The 16,625-nt window shown below is 54.7% G+C and overlaps 2 protein-coding genes across 8 annotated transcripts in view; one reads left to right on the top strand and one right to left on the bottom strand.

The window, feature by feature from the left end:
- Slc26a11 (solute carrier family 26 member 11) overlaps positions 1 to 6,653 on the bottom strand; it is a 22,537-nt gene extending 15,884 nt beyond the window's left edge. For 2 of the 4 annotated variants that reach the window (XM_040750151.1, XM_040750154.1), the window contains exons 1-4: positions 6,404 to 6,533; positions 5,129 to 5,361; positions 4,011 to 4,203; positions 3,027 to 3,112 (exon numbers count right to left, since the gene is read on the bottom strand). In XM_040750151.1, coding sequence (XP_040606085.1) covers positions 3,027 to 3,112; positions 4,011 to 4,203; positions 5,129 to 5,311 — 462 coding nt within the window. In that variant the 5' untranslated portion in view covers positions 5,312 to 5,361; positions 6,404 to 6,533. The other 2 variants (XM_040750152.1, XM_040750153.1) reach the window with 2 other exon arrangements.
- Sgsh (N-sulfoglucosamine sulfohydrolase) lies at positions 6,523 to 16,625 on the top strand. 4 transcript variants are annotated; one of them, XM_021227029.2, is made up of 8 exons: positions 6,523 to 6,650; positions 8,878 to 9,038; positions 10,379 to 10,484; positions 10,825 to 10,910; positions 11,246 to 11,402; positions 11,821 to 11,902; positions 14,343 to 14,546; positions 15,336 to 16,625. In XM_021227029.2, the coding sequence occupies exons 2-8, from the start codon at positions 8,881 to 8,883 to the stop codon at positions 15,896 to 15,898; spliced, it is 1,356 nt and encodes a 451-aa protein (XP_021082688.1). In that variant the 5' UTR covers positions 6,523 to 6,650; positions 8,878 to 8,880; the 3' UTR covers positions 15,899 to 16,625. The 4 variants fall into 4 exon arrangements, with proteins under 4 accessions (XP_021082688.1, XP_005069892.1, XP_040606089.1 ...); XM_005069835.4 differs by having other exon boundaries at positions 6,529 to 6,650; positions 10,825 to 10,975; XM_040750155.1 differs by lacking the exon at positions 6,523 to 6,650 and adding an exon at positions 8,165 to 8,291.

The following is a 16,625-nucleotide window of genomic DNA, read 5'->3' as shown; positions in this document are numbered from 1 at the left end:
TAAAGGCGTGTGCCACCACCGTCCAGCAGCAGGTCATGGTAGTAAGATGTCCACCCTGCCTGCACCTGTAGCACTGATCATGCCCCTTTGGTCACAGGCTGCTCCCTCTGACCTGACCGGATGCAAAAGAGAGACACCTGCCCGGACACCAGACTCGACCACGCCCAAAGGGGTGTGGTCGGCGCTACAGGTGTGAGCAGGGTGGATATCTCACTACAGGTCATGTTTTTAAAATCCGGTGGGCAGCCAGGATTGCAAAATAGGGGTGCAAAGAAGGACCCCACTGCCGGCATTATAATCACAAAGAGACCACCCCGTTCTCAGGAGGGAGGGGAAAAGTAAAAATATACTTACATACTAAAATTGAATTATGCGTTTTCCAAATAAAGACGCCTCTCGCAGAGAAGACCCTGGCATACCGCACTCGCCCCCACCATGCTAAATTACTTGCTTGTTTTAAAGCAGACACAGGGACAAGCCTGTAGTCTGGAGGTCTGGGGGGAGTTGGATGCATGAAAGTGTGACCTAGTGCCCAGCAGTCAGCATGGAAAAAGTAAAAGAAGAAAATAAATGAAGGAAAAGCAATGGTCAGCCTCCCCACACACTTACCCATATCCTATCCCAGATTTCTTAGCCTGCACCAGAGAGGTGGGGCAGCCCCTTGGCTTGGGAAGAATGCCTTGCGGAGTTGTGGGGTGGTGACATAGGGTCATGAGCCGGGGGTGCGGCCCTGAGTATGCCCTGGGGGGCGCAAGTTGCCAAGTGTAGGCCAGGGTTCAGTTCCATTCTGCATGTGCTTGCTGGGTGCACATTTTATACCAGCCCCATCCCCGTGGGCTGGCGGTGGACAGAGGAAATTCAGTTACCCTTGGGTAACTGAAGCACATGAATTTAATACTATTTGCAGATATCTTACATACGGTTCGCAAAAATAGAAAAAGACTCCAAAGTTACACAGCGAAACCGTGTCTCCAACACAAACGAAAGAAGACAAGTCTGGGGCACTAAAAAAAAATGGTAAAGAACTCAAGAAACTAGAAATCGAACTGCCAAATAATCCAATTAAAAAATGGGGTGCAGGTCTAAATAGAGAATTCTCAACAGAACAATCTCAAATAATGGAAAGGCACTTAAGGAAATGCTCAACATCTTTAGTCATCAGGGAAATGCAAATCAAAACCACTCTGAGATTACATCTTACACTGGTCAGAATGGCTAAGATCAAAACCACCAATGACAACTTATGCTGGAGAGGATGTGGAGAAAGGGGAACACTCCTCCATTGCTGGTGGGAGTGCAAACTTGTACAGCCACTGTGGAAACTAATATGGAGGTTTCTCAGAAGATTAGGGATCAATCTACCTCAAGACCCTGAAATACCACTGTTGGGCATATGCCCAAAGAAGGCACATTCACACCACAAGGACAATTGCTCAGCTATGTTCATAGAAACATTATTTGTAATAGCCAGATCTTAGAAACAGCATAGATGCCCCTCAACTGAAGAATGAATAAAGAAAATGTGGCATATTTACACAATGGGGTACTCAGTGATAAGAATCAATGACATCCCAAAATTTGCAGGCAAATGGACAGAACTAGAAAAAAACATATCCTAAGTGAGGTAAACCAACACCAGAAAGACAAATATAGTATGTACTCACTCATAAGTGGATACCAGACATAAAGCAAAAGATACCCAGCCTACAATCCATAACCCCAGAGAAGCTAGAACCCTCTTCCAGAAACAGATGGAAGCAGATGCAGAAATCTACAACTAACCAATGGGCCAAGCTCCTGGAGTACAATCAAAGTGAGGGAGGAGCGAAAATATGAACAAAGGAGTCAAGGCCATGATGGGGAAACCCACAGAATCAGCTGACCCGAATTAGTGAAAGATCACTGACTCAGGTTGACAAATGGGGAACCTGCATGAGACTGAACTAGACTCCCTTAATATAGACGACAATGGTGTGACTGGGACAATACATGAGGCCACTGGCAGTGGGTCCAAGATCTAACACTAATGCACAGACTGACTTAGTGGAGCCCATTCTATATGGAGAGATACCTTGCCCAGCATAGACATGAGGCTGTGGGGGTGGAGAGGCACCTTGCTCCTGCCTCAACGAGATGATGGGACAGGGTTAGTAGACTTCCTAGGGGAGGTCTTACCCTCTCCGAGGAGCAGACAGGAGGAGGGGAGGAGTAGGGGGAGTGGGAGGAGAGAAGGGAAGGGGAACTTGGACTGGAATGTAAAAAAATAAGTCAATAAAAAGAAAAAATAGGGCTGGAGAGATGGCTCAGAGGTTAAGAGCACTGACTGCTCTTCCAGAGGTCATGAGTTCAATTCCCAGCAACCACATGGTGGCTCACAACCATCTGTAATGAGATCTGGTGCCCTCTGCTGGTGTATAGACGTACATGGGGGCAGGGTGTTGTGTTCGTAATAAATAAATAAATAAATCTTTAAAAAAAAAAAAAGAAAAAAAAAAAAAGAAAAAATAGCCTGGCGGTGGTGGCGCACGCCTTTAATCCCAGCACTCGGGAGGCAGAGGCAGGCGGATCTCTGTGAGTTCGAGGCCGGGCTGGACCGACAGCCTCCAAAACAATACAGAGAAACCCTGTCTCGTAAAAACAAAAAAAGAAAAAAGAAAAAATATTGTAAAGAAAAACGGAGAGCAGAGACCACAAGCAAAGCCAGGCATCGCAGTCAGACCTGGGAGATGGCTGCTGGAGCCTGGCAGTTGGCTGGCAACCACGGGTGTCCTGATGCGTTTGTCAAGACAGGACAGAAGCACCCTGGGGAGCCCATCAGGCACCAGACGGGCACAGCAGCCAGCCTGACACCGACCGCCACTCCACACCTCTCCTAGGAGAAGCCCTGGGAGTGCCAGGTGCTTCTCCTTCCCTAGGGAACAGAAGCTCCCCGGGGGAACGGATGGCTACAGGTCACAGGCAGGGCTGGCCTTGGTCTTACTCCTGGCAGCCACAGGGGCAGAGTCCAGACGGGCACGGGGCCCTACCTTGATCTGTCCGAAGCCGATGGTGATGGTGGCAGCTGAAGTGAAGCCTTTAATGACAGGGCAGGAGATGAAGTCCAGTAGGAACCCTGCGGCCAGGAGAGAAGGAGCTGGGGCATTTAATCCACTCAACTTCAGGAAAAGGGGTAGGTATGGGCAGGGAGAAGGGACACAGTGGAACTGGGGATCAGATTCTATAGCTGAAGATCAACCAGAAGACATTCTTTTCTTTTACTTTTGTTTTTTCAAGATAGGGTTTCTCTGTGACTTTGGAGGCTGTCCTGGAACTTGCTCTTGTAGTCCAGGCTGGCCTCGAACTCACAGAGATCCGCCTGCCTCTGCCTCCCGAGTGCTGGGATTAAAGGTGTGTGCCACCAATGCCCGGCTAACATTTTTTTCCTAAAGATTTTTTTTTCTAAATATACGTGTATGGTCAGGTGTTGGTGGGGCACATGCCTTCAATCCCAGCACTCGTGAGACAGAGGCAGGCGGATCTCTGGGTTCAAGACTAGCCTGGTCTACAGAGTGAGTTGCAGGACAGCCAGGATTACACAGAGAAACCCTGTCTTGAAAAAAAAAACAAAACCACCCTCCTCCCAAAAAAAGAAAAAGAAAAATGGGTTTTATGATCTAAAAGCAATGCTGAAGGTTTTAAGTGAATGGATACAAACAAAAATTCTGGAAGACATGTGCAGAGCCTGTCTCATCAGGCATCAAGGGATCACCAGGTGCAAAACTACACTGTTCCTGGAGAACCCTGGGCACCTCATTCCATTGAAGACATTTTGGAAGGTAGGGAAGGTCTAGGCTCCGGGTCCCCAACACTTCTACAAGTGTTCTATTCTGGCCCCCATGCAGAGCACAGGAGAGTTGGAGACTACCTCATCCCTGTATACAGTGATGCACAGACAGGCCCCCCAGGAGGACTTGGTACCCCAGGAAAGGCAGCCATGAAGCCACTCCCACAACAGAAAAGCAGGGCCTTACCTAAATGCAGGAACCCCATGGCCAGCTGGAGACACCCAGACAGGAAGGCAAGCAGCACAGCGTAGGCGGGCTGGCGGAAAGTGTAGAAAGACACCAGGAGGGACATGATAGCCGTGGGGCCCAGAGTCACGTCCCGCGAGGTGCCCAGGAAGACATACACGAAGCATCCCATGAAGGCAGAGTAGAGGCCATACTGTTGGGGAGTGACTGCAGTTAACACCAGGAGGTCCAGGCTGGTCACCATGCACCCACGTCCCGGTCGTCAACCCCACACTTGGACACCCCAGCACACATCGGAGGATGCACCTCTCTCCTTCCATTAACTACCGAGGTGGGGGGGGGCTGGGGGCCGTCTGCTGGGAGCTCAGGTCTCTGTGCTTATATAACAGTGAGCCTGAGAAGTGCTTGCTTTTATTATTTATTTTCTTTTATTTATTTACTTATTTTTGGTTTGGTTTTTCGAGTCGGGGTTTCTCTGTGCAGCTTTGGCTGTCCTGGAACTCATTTGTAGACCAGGATGGTCTTGAGCCCTGAGATCTGTCTGTCTCTGCCCTCCTGAGTGCTGGGATTAAAGGCATGGCCACCACCGCCCGGCTTTATTGGTTAATTTTAATTTTATGATCATGAGCATTGTATGTGTACCGTGTGAGTGACCTCAGAGGCCAGGGTTGGACCCTCCATAGCCAGAGCTCCAGGTGACCGTTATTGGCTGCACCATGTAGACGCTGGGAACCGAACCCAGGTCCCCTGTGGGAGCAGCAAATGTTCTTAACCGCCGAGTCATCTCTCCAGCCCTAAGTATCCTTTTAAAATCTGCTGTCTCGGTGATTCAGTCTTTGGCTTTGTACTGTCAATCACCTTTTGCCTCAGCTTCCCAAGTGCCGGGATCTCTGGGCACGAGCCACCAGTACCTGTTCTTAAAGCCACCGTAAGCCATGATGCGGGTCCCAGCTGGGAAAATCTAGGACCCAGCTTGGCGCCGAAAGGCAGTCAGTCACATGTTAGGTCTTAATGGTTAAGAGATTAGACAGAGAGGCCACTGTCGGTGTCTCTGCCCGTGGACAGACGCTGAGGGACAAGCAAGGGTCAGGCTGTGGAGAGGGGGTTAGCCACGTCACCTGGGGCGGGAGTCCAGCCACTTCTGCATAGGCTAGGGCCTGGGGGATGACTGTGAGTCCCACGGAGAGTCCCGCGATGAAGTCCATCCGCAGCCACTGCAGGGAGTAGACCGGCAGCCAGGCCAGGATGGGCAGCCTCCTCCGCAGGGCTCCGCGAGAGCCGAAACAGGGGTCTGGCGCCATGTCCGGGCCTCGGCAGACCTTTCACGGAGGACGAAGTCCCTGGAGCGGGGCTGGGCATGGGTGACACAGAGCAGTGATCAGGGGCTGGGCTTGGGAGAAGGTGACAATGCCCTGTTAGTAACCCCCTCCCAAGGCCTCAGGAAGAGAGAGTCTGCCTTGTGGAGGGGAGGCTGAGCTGGGTGGTTAAATTCACCAAACCATGATGGACTGAAAAGGTTAAGTCAGCATCCTGTGCTCATGAGCCTGGACCAAGGATTCAGGAAGGCCCCTCTCCCTCTTCCCTTGGCCACTGCCCCTGAACCCCACTGTCCCCAAGCCTGTGTCTCTCCATTGACAACTCCTGCCAACAAAACCTGGCAAGCCAGATCCTCGTGGGACGATGGAAGACTAAACGTTAGGCTCTGAAGAACCCGTTCCTTTCTTTTACCAGGGAACCTGACAGTACCAGCCCAGAGAGGTCGGGGCAGGTCCTGCAGGTTCAGGGCCTCCTCTGGCTGGCAGAGTCTGTTATAGACAGGTGGCCTAGAGGCCCCAGGGCACTAAGATTTACACGTGTGCACCGCACCACTGTGGAGGGCCACTGCCGGGTGAGGGATTTATCCACCACTGGGGCCAGCAGTGAAGGAATGGGGTGCCTGTGTGTGTGTGTGTGTGTGTGTGTGTGTGTGTGTGTCTCACATCCTAGATGTCACGATTTACCCAGCACCCACCTGTGGCATTCACAGCCTGAGGGTGGGCCCTGGGGATTCCAGTTGGTTTTTCAAAGGCCAACCAGACCTCCAGAAATAATTCTGGGTGCACGTAGCATCTACTAGGATTCTGGCAAACACACACACGCCGTCCCAGCACCACAGCCTGTTCCCCACTACTGCTTCACAAGCTATTCTGGACAAAGTCCACTCGTCCCACACCCCCACGCCCAGAGCAAGGCTGAGAACCCGGAGCAAGGCTGAGGGCGGCCAGATTCAGGCGGGACAGGGTGGGGGAGGGTCCTCGGAGCAGGGCGGACCCGGGGACCCAGCGCTGGCCCCGCGTCCCCAGCTCCTGGTGACCCACGCACTCTCTCGCTCCACTCCACGGACCCAGACTCACCCACCGGACGCTGAGGCTCTGGGTCTCCCGAAGTGGCTTTAACTGAGTCCGCAGGAATCTCAGGGACGGAGTAGGCAGGGCGTGGGCGGGGCCCGGGGTGCACATGACCGTGGGGCGGGGCCGAGCCGGAACTGCTTACCCAAGCAGGCGGGCGTCGCCATGCACACCCGGGGACTGTCCTGCTGCGCGGTGCTGCTGGTCCTGGGACTCTGCGGCGTGCATTCGCGCAATGTGCTGCTGATCGTTGGTGAGTGCCGCCGTCCCTGGCACGGCCGTCCACGGCGGCCACCGTCTGCTGCCCCAGAAGCGGCCACTCGGCTCCTCCTCTCCAGGAGCCCGGTGCTGACTCTAAGCGCGCCGGCTCACTTGCAGCTCCCACTGCCCTCCCTCGTGCTGCGGGGTTGACACTAAGTGCGTCAGGCCCTCCCGGTCTGGCCCAGCACGCCCACGTTTGCAGTCAGAGCAACCGCGGGAACCCCGCGGGCCCCAGCTTCTTACGCCGGGCGGCCTTGCAAGAGCTAGGGGGTTCACAGACTCCTGAGAAACTTCCAAAAGAGAGAATGAGTCCTTACAGGATGTCCCAGCTCAGCTCCCCCACATCCTGCTCCCCGCTGGCCCAAAGGCGCAGTCCTCCGCGGTCCATCCAAACTCCCTGGGCCCCTCTTAGAAACCCCAAATCCCTCCAGCATTCATGAGACTTCCTGTTTGGGTGATCAGTGCCTGGCTTGTGACAACCATATCCTTCTGAGGTCTGGCCCGGGGCCAGGACCACACTTTCTGATAAACTTTGTGGTGTCTGGGCAGGCCCGTTGGGTAATTGTAACATAAACAGTGCTGTGTCAGCACACTACCCCCACATCTCCACGGGGGGGGGGGGCAACGATGAAGATCTGACCAGGACGCGCAAGCACATTACACACACACACACCACGCAGTGGGTGCTGGAGCCTTCCGGAACCCAGTCTGTGGCTCCGGAGGATATGTCCTGTCTCAGCTCGGACAGCCGTAACAACAAAAACCTACAGGCTCAGGGCTGGAGAGGTGGCTCAGCGGTTAAGAGGACTGGGGTGCTCTTCCAGAGGACCCAGGTTCAAGATCCAGCACCACGTGGTGGCTCACAGCTGTCTGTGACCTCAGTTCCGAGGCAGCTGACACCTCTTTTGGTGTCTGTGGGTCCATGTGTATACATCAGGCAAAATATCCACAAAGCATAAAGATTAAAACATAGAGAGGGAGAGGGGGAAGGAAGAGAGAGAGAGAGAGAGAGAGAGAGAGAGAGAGAGAGAGAGAGAGAGAGAGAGACTGGGACCAGAGAGTCAGCTCCTCATTCTGGTTCCTGGCTTTTAATGGCAGAGAAATTTCACAGAGTCCTGTTAGGTTGACCATTTAACTCTTAGAGACAATGACAGTATGAATTTTTTTTTATGAGATAGGGTTTCTCTGTATTGTTGACAGTATGAATTTTGGAAGGACACAAATTCAGTCTACGTCAGGGTCGTAGGCAGGTTCTGAGACCTCCGTGGACAGACGCAGTGTTCCTTCCTGGCCTGCAGCAGAAGGTGCACCAAACACAGATCCCACCCGTCCTCCCAGTAGTCCTCCCACCCATCCTCTCACCTGCTGGGCTGTCATTGGTTCTTGCCCAGTTGACCCTCGGGATGGAGAATGGTAGCTGGCCTGGAGGCTTGCCATACACCTCTGTTCAAGGATTGTGTTGCCTCTAGGCAGGTGGGTGAAGCGTTGCCCCTGGGTTCCCACCAGCCACTTCTGGGGAACCCCCGATGTCCGCTGCTGCCGACCAGAGGCAAAGCCGTAGGATCTGGGCCACCTGTCCTCATTTCCACTTCCGGCGGCTGCGTGTGCTGCATGCCACCTCTCTAGGCTCCAGGTGCCTCCTGGAGGGTGGAGGCGGGGGAGGGGGAGAAATGGGCTGGAGGACTGTAGCCCCTGGGGAAGAGGACTGCGTGTCAGCGCCTCAGCGAGAGGCAGAGGCGTGGTGTGCTCACATCTGTGTCCTCAGCTGTGTCCAGGGCCTGGCTCTCCCGGCTGGCTGTCACCTCCCGAGGTGTCTGCAGAGCCCAGGGTAGCTCAGTAGCCTGCAGTGGTTACATCAGTCCAACACCTGCATAAACACTATGTTGGGGTGTCGTGCTCCCCACACTAGCCTACCCGTTAGCATTCCCACCTGAATGCCACGAACTGGCTTCCGTGCAAGCCATGGTGTCAATCTCGCCCTGCTAACACACCCACTTGGGGACCTTGCCCGCCTGTGTGCTCTCTGCTCCCTCACAATCTCCTGTATCATCGAGCCCTTTCTCATACTCCCCCTCCGGGGTGTCCTGCCTTTCTGGGAGTGCCCCGCTCTCCTGAGCCTCACAAGGGCCAAGCCTCTGTGGCAGTACCCTGGGTCCCCCCTGCCCAGACACTAGCCCTCCCGACCCCAGCCAGCACGCCCTCTGCTCTGTGTCCCCCAGCGGATGACGGAGGCTTTGAGAGCGGGGCATACAACAACAGTGCCATCGCCACCCCTCACCTGGACGCCCTGGCCCGCCGCAGCCTCACCTTCCGCAACGCCTTCACCTCAGTCAGCAGCTGTTCCCCCAGCCGAGCCAGCCTCCTCACCGGCCTGCCCCAGGTGAGGGTGGCTAGTGGGGTGGGGGAAGGGAGGGGTGGGAAGGTGACTGTTAAGGACCAGGCCTCTGCCGCAGGGAACCCCCTCTCTCCCTGAGGTGCTGGCCCGGTTTCCTCTGTATCCTGAGGGGCAGGTACAGCCCGGAGATCTCAGGGGCAGACCAGGGCTCAGCCTCAACACCCGTCAGCTCAGGTGGCTCTGCCGCTCCGTGGCCGTGAGCAGACTTTATCGCGATCTGTGCCTCATCTGTGGCATGCAGGGCACAGTGAGATATCCCTCACAGGTCATTGTGGGGGTTGTTGGCCAAGCGTGGCTTTGTGGGTGTGGTGTTTAGCCCAGAGCCTGCATACTGGCTGCCCAACTCTGAGCTGGGATCTGTGGTAGGTCAGGCGTTCCCATGTGACATTAAGGCACTTCCTATTTTGTTGTTGTTATGGTAAAGTGCATAAAACACAAAATTTGCCACCTCGGCAGTTTTTCGCTGCGTGGTCAGTGGTGTGAAACACAATCACACGCCGGCCGCCCTCCCCACCACCCACCCACCTCTAGAACTTTCTCTGATTGGTCCCCTGTCCTCGTTCCATTCTGGTGCCCCCTTCCTGCCACTCTACTGGTCTCTGAATCTGACGACTCCAGGGCCCCCCTGCAAGTGGACTCCCTGCCGCCACTGCCGTTCACCCTCTGTGGCTGGCTGGCTGTGGCACTGAGCTTAGCAGCGTCCCCGAAGGGCCCTGCTCCTTGTAGCCCGTGTGTGGGAACTTAACTCTTCCTCAAGGCCTCTGTTTTAAACTCCCGTGATCCAGCACTCACTCAGGAGGCAGAGGCAGGAGGGTCTCTGAACTCGCGGCCAGCCTGGTCTGCAGAGAGCGAGAGAGAGTTCCAGGACAGCCGGTAAACACACAGACGCTGCGTCAACACGCACTTCTGCCCTGGGGCTTCAGATTCCGTTTTTAAATTTGCTTGTGTAGGCAGGTGGAATGGGACACACCATGCACTCATTCACAGCCAGTTTCTAGAGGCCAGAGTCAGCTTGTGGGAGTGGGGGGGTGGTCTCCCGCTATGTGGGCCTCAGGGCTCGAACTCAGATCATCATTAGGCTTTCCCACTGGTCATCTTGCACCAACCCCCAACCTTTTCCAGACAGGGTCTAGACCCAGACTTGCCTCAGACTCGGTGTGCAGCTGGGGCGCCCTGGCTTCTCTCCTCCCTGCTGGTGCCCCCCACCCCAGTCACAGGAGGGAGAAGAACAGGATGGGAGTTCCCCTCGGGTCAGCATTGAGGCTCCTGGGATGAGCTGTGGGGTGGGGAGTTCAGTCTTAGGGCCTGCGTCCTCCTGTTTGCAGCACCAGAATGGCATGTACGGCCTGCACCAGGACATGCATCACTTCAACTCCTTCGACAAGGTGCAAAGCCTACCGCGGCTGCTCAGCCAGGCCGGAGTGCGCACAGGTGAGGCGCGGCCAGGGTACACGGTGCAGGTGCCTGGCCCCTCCCCCGCCCCTCCCAGCCAAAGCTGAACTCACTCTCCGCCTGTGTGGCCTGTGGCTTTGCCAGGTGAGCATGCTCACGGGTGAAGCATGGGCCTGAGGACAGGGTGCAGGTGCTTAGGCCACTTTGTGACCCTCCCTAGCCTCTTGGGGTGGGGCGTCCAGGGGGCTCTGAGCCACCCTTAGAGTCAGGCCAAGAGTCTGCAAACTGCCCATTCCGCAGCAGCCACACTTTCAGGGCTTGGGCAGGACGAGGGGACAGAGTGGACTCTGGACAGGCGTCTTCTCCCGTCCTCCCTCAGGCATCATCGGTAAGAAGCACGTGGGTCCGGAGACCGTGTACCCCTTTGACTTCGCCTTCACGGAGGAGAACAGCTCTGTGCTTCAGGTGGGACGGAACATCACCAGGATTAAGGAACTGGTCCAGAGATTTCTGCAGACTCGGGACGGCAGGTGCGGAGGGCTCTGTCCTGTCACCCTCTGGGGAGGCCGGAGCTCTCCACAGTAGGTGTAGGCTCTCATCCCGGGGACCACAGTTGACCGTGGCAGAGGAAAACATTCCGGATGCCCAGAAGAGGGGGGAGAGGGAGACTGAGGCAGTAAGGGACACAGGGTGACCTGTAGGTAGGAGTAAGCCAAGCCGAAGCGTGCCTGCCTAAGAATTGGGGCTCTAGACAGTGGCCTGGCCTTGACCCTCACGCTGGCCCCCTCCCCCACGTGCAGGCCTTTCTTCCTCTACGTGGCTTTCCATGACCCCCACCGCTGTGGGCACTCCCAGCCCCAGTACGGAACCTTCTGTGAGAAGTTTGGCAATGGAGAGAGAGGCATGGGGCGCATCCCAGACTGGACACCCCAGACCTACGATCCCCAGGATGTGGTGGTAAGGAGGGGCCTTTGCTTCCAGGACACAACCCACCCTCCCCCGAATCCAAGGCCCCGCCCTCCTTTCAGTGTGCAGCCCTTGCCAGTGATGTGGTGTGGGTGTGTATAAGGAGACTTGACTCAGTGGGCTCCAGGTCCTTCCGTGTGGGGTGCAGAGGGAACCTTGAACCATGGAGACGGAGGGTGTATACGCGGGGAATAAAGTGGAGACGGAGGGTGTGTGTGTGTAGGATAAAGTGGATATGGAAGGTGTATATGCATGGAATAAAGTGGAGACAGAGGGTGTATGCGCGTGGAATAAAGCTGTGTCCATTGGGGAGTTGGGGAGAGGGCACCGTACCCTGCTCTCTACCCGGCCAACAGTGTCCCCGTCCCCTCATCCAGTCTCATAGATTTCCACCTGCCCGCCTCCTCAGGTGCCTTACTTTGTCCCAGACACACCGGCGGCCCGAGCAGACCTAGCCGCCCAGTACACCACCATCGGCCGGATGGACCAAGGTGAGTCCCGATGGCTGGGCTGCTTCTCTCATCGCAAGCCCCAGGGCTCCCAACCAGGCTGGACTCAACACGTGTGTCCCAGCAGCAGCCAGTGGGAGGCAGGGTTGGTGCTGAAGGCATGAGTCTCAGCCTCCGGGGCTCCGTACCCCTTGGCTTGTGGCCGTGCTGCCGCAGGGTCTGTCTCCGGTGTGTGTGGTGTATAAGTGTGTGTCTGTGTTTTCATGTGTATGGTGTGTAAATGTGTGTGTGTTCACGTGTGTATGGGTGTGTAAATGTGTGCCTTTTCACATGTGTATGGTGTATAAATGTGTGTTTGCACGTGTATGGGTATATAAATGTGTGTTTACCTGTGTATGGTGTATAAGTGTGTCTGTGTTTTCATGTGTATGGGTGTGTAAATGTGTGCCTTTTCACATGTGTATGGTGTATAAATGTGTGTTTGCATGTGTATGGGTATATAAATGTGTGTTTACACGTGTGTATGGTGTATAAATGTGTTGAGTGATGCCTTTTCCTTGTCAGCCACTTTGGTTTTTCACCACCAGTCGCCTGGGTTCTGCCGTGTTGCAGTCCCCAAATAACACACAAGACGCTGTATTAATTATGAAGCTGTTGGCCTTGCTTGTTTCTTACTGGCTAGCTCTGACTTAAGTATTTACCCCATAATTGTTTTGTTTTGTTTTGTTTTGTTTTTTGGTTTTTCAAGACAGGGTTTCTCTGTAGCTTTGGTGGCTGTCCTGGAACTCACTTTGTAGACCAGTCTGGCCTCGAACTCACAGAGATCCGCCTGCCTCTGCCTCTCGAGTGCTGGGATTAAAGGCATGTGCCACCAACGCCCGGCTTACCCCATAATTGTTAATCTAAGTATTTCTCTTACCGGAAAATAGTTCCGAACTTCTTACCCCTATGGCAGCAACATCTTGACTCCTGTGTTTCTCTACCCAGAGTCCTCCTGGACTCCTAGTCCCACCTATCTTGCTTCCCTATTGGCCAACAGTGCTTTATTGACATATACACAGGCTTTCCCCATCATAAATGTGAGTGTCTGTTTTCACATGTATAAATGTGTGTTTACATGTGTATGGTGTATAAATGTGTGTCTGTGTTTTCATGTGTATGGTATGTAAATATATGTGTGTGTTTACATGTGTATTAGTGTATAAATGTGTTTTCACCTGTATATGGGTGTGTAAATATGTTTGTGTTTTCATGTGTGTATGGTGTATAAATGTGTGTGTGTGTTCACATATGTATGGGTGTATAAGTATGTGTGTGTTTGCACATGTGTATGGATGTACAAGTGTGTGTGTTTGCACATGTGTATGGATGTACAAGTGTGTGCGTGTTTGTATATGTGTATAGCATATAAATGTGTGTGTATATGTTCACATGTGTATGGGTGTATAAGCATTGTGTTTGCACATGTGTATGGTGTGTAAATGTGTGTGTTCACATATGTATGGATGTATACGTGTGTGTGTTTGCACATGTGTATGGCATATAAATGTGTGTGTATATGTTCACATGTGTATGGGTGTATAAGTGTGTGTGAGTGTGGAGGCCTGAGGAAGTATCCTCACTTTTGGCTTCTTCACCTTGCTTACTGGGACTGAGTTTGTCAGTCAAACCTAGAGCTTGCTGACACGGCTGCTCTTGTGATCCAGCTGACTCTGAGGATCCCATCTCTGCCTTCCGTGGCTGGAATTCCAGGCAATCTCTCTCACTCACCTGGCAATTATGTGGGTTTCTGGAATCCAGACTGTGATCCCGACTCTTGTGTGGCAAGCAGACTAACTGCTGTGCCGTCTCCCCGGTGATGTCTCTTTCAAATTAAAACTCATTCTTTCTGAGACAGGGTCTTGCTATAGCTCAGGTTAGCCTGGAACTCATTAGGTAGCCCAGGTTGTCCCGAATTCCCAATTCTCCTGCCTCTGCCTGTCTGGTGCTGGATTGCAGAAGTGAGTCACTGCTCCTGGCCTCCCTGAGAAGGGCCTACCTAGGATAATGTCCTCCTTCCATCCTTAACTTAATTCGGTCACAGTCACAGGTCCCTGTTTGCATGTCACGGGTGGAGACTCAAGTCCTGCAGGAGATAGTCCTGGGGTCATTTTCCTACTGACACTGTTAGAAGAGCCCAAAGAGGGGTGTCCTGTCTTCAGGCTCCTCCCCAAGCTGTCTCTGTGTGCTCCACAGGATAGACACAAGATTCTAAAACAAGAAGCCAGCTTGGGGCAGTAGCAGCTGCCTAGTGTGACAGCAGTTCTAAGGGATGAGATGTCCCTGGGAGCCATGTGACCTGCTCAAGTACAAGAGCTGTGTGGTGTTGGTCAGAAGCAGCCTTGTAGAGACTACAAAAAGGAGGCTACAGGGGCCAGAAAGTACAGAGCCCGGGGTGAATGGACACGTGGGCCTGAGCCCTCCCACTCCTCCCTCTCCTCAGGGGTAGGGTTGGTGCTCCAGGAGCTGCGAGGTGCCGGCGTACTGAATGACACCCTCATCATCTTCACATCTGACAATGGGATCCCCTTCCCCAGTGGCAGGACCAACCTGTACTGGCCTGGTACAGCAGAACCCTTGCTGGTGTCATCCCCAGAGCACCCACAACGTTGGGGCCAGGTCAGCGAGGCCTACGTGAGCCTTCTAGGTATGACTGTCTGTCTGTCTGTCTATCTCATGGGAGGGGATAGGCAAAGCCAACCTCCCAGTGGAACTTCCATGGGTCAGATGCTGGAGTGCTCCCCTGACCTAGGTAGTGCTCCTCCGCCTGGGCAAGCACGAGACGGCCTCCTCTATGACGTGATGAGAAGCAGTCACCTGGGAGGCTTGTTCCTGTCAGGTCACGAGCCCCAAGGGACTGGTGGGGTCCCAGGTGGTACTAACGGACTGCAGGCTACCCACGGGAGAGTCAGTGTGGCATCTCCCTTTTTCTCAGGATCCGGAGCCTCCCGGGAGTCGGCTCTGAGGGCCTGGCTATCCAGCCGCACGCCGTGAATGGGCAAACGTGACCACGGGCGTGGGAGATGAGGGGCTGGGTTAATCGGGCAGCCCTTTGGGGGGGGGAAGCCTGGGTGTTCTTCTCAGGGTTATGAGATAGGTTCCCTCCAGCTCACGCCTGCATGTGGCGCCAAGCCATGAGGGAGGGGCCATGTGACCAGCCCAGAGTGCCTAGATGAGCACTCCCTACCCAGGGTCCTTCTGGTTGGTCCTTAGGGATGTAGACAGTCCCAAAATCTCAACAAGCCAGGGCCTCTGGCCACACCATTAACGGCTCCACAGGCTGGAGGCGACCAGTGAGAGGTGCGGCCCAAAGTAGCCCCTCCCCGCTGGTGATCTGATCCTACAAGGTGCCCGTGGGATTTCCAGAGAGGCTCAGGCTCACCCTCCCGTAATCCCTCAGGGACCCCCCGGCTAAGGGCCATTTATTCCTTTGCAGACCTCACCCCAACCATCCTGGACTGGTTCTCCATTCCGTATCCCAGCTATGCCATCTTCGGCTCAAAGACGATCCAGCTTACAGGCCGATCCCTGCTGCCAGCGCTGGAGGCGGAGCCCCTGTGGTGGGCCACCGTCTTCGGCAGCCAGAGCCACCACGAGGTCACCATGTCCTACCCCATGCGCTCGGTGCAGCACCAGAACTTCCGCCTCATTCACAACCTCAGTTTCAAGATGCCATTTCCCATCGACCAGGATTTCTACGTGTCCCCCACCTTCCAGGACCTCCTGAACCGAACCACAGCCGGCCAGCCCACGGGCTGGTATAAGGACCTCCACCGTTACTACTACCGGGAACGCTGGGAGCTCTACGATGTCAGCCTCGACCCCCGGGAGACGCAGAACCTGGCCGCCGACCCACGGTTCTCGAAAGTACTGGAGGCGCTGAAAACCCAGCTGGCCAAGTGGCAATGGGAGACGCATGACCCCTGGGTGTGCGCCCCCGACGGGGTCCTGGAGGAAAAGCTCACCCCGCAATGCCGACCCCTTCACAACGAGCTCTGACTGGTCCCCGGGGGCATCTGCCAGCCCCTTCCTCTACTCGGACGTGAAGGGAGAGAAAATGGAGGCCGGGCCCACAGTCCCACCCTCCCTCCACACATCCATCCAAGGACGGCCCCTCCATAGTGGTGGGTGGGATGCCCCTCCTGCCTCTGGGGGGCCGGGGAGGACATTCAGGCACGCACTCCACCATGTGGTCGCCGTGTCAGGGAAACGCTGCTGTCCGTCCTCGCGTCTACGTGAACTGACCCAGGAGTTTTAGGGGATCCTTGGGCAGGGCACAATCCCAAGTCTGACCTGCGGGTGGAGGGGGTGAGGTCTGGGGGCTTGAAGCCCTCTGGTTTCTGGGACCCGTGGATGTTTTTATTTTTTGTTTGTTTTTGTTTTGTTTGGTTTGGTTTTGTTTGGTTTGGTTTTACGAGACAGGGTTTCTCTGTATTGTTTTGGAAGCTGTCGGTCCAGCCTGGCCTCAAACTCACAGAGATCCGCCTGCCTCTGCCTCCCGAGTGCTGGGATTAAAGGTGTGCGCCACCACCACCCGGCTCCCGTGGATGTTTTTAAGATCTTCATTCCGAGAGCAGCCCAGTGATTCTGTGTGCCACGTGGGCAGCGGGCGGACCACACTGGCGACTTTAACCAACCTTGGTGTGGAGGGAGCCTTTAGGAGGCCCTGGGCTTGCTTTCATTGTCAAGTACATGCTTGGCCGGAAAAATCTCCCTGGTTCTCAGA

This window comes from Mesocricetus auratus, unplaced genomic scaffold (genome assembly GCF_017639785.1).
Source record: "Mesocricetus auratus isolate SY011 unplaced genomic scaffold, BCM_Maur_2.0 Super-Scaffold_100007, whole genome shotgun sequence".
Taxonomy (NCBI): Eukaryota; Metazoa; Chordata; class Mammalia; order Rodentia; family Cricetidae; genus Mesocricetus; species Mesocricetus auratus.
Note: the sequence above shows the minus strand (reverse complement) of the source record. Positions and strands in the feature narration are given on the sequence as shown.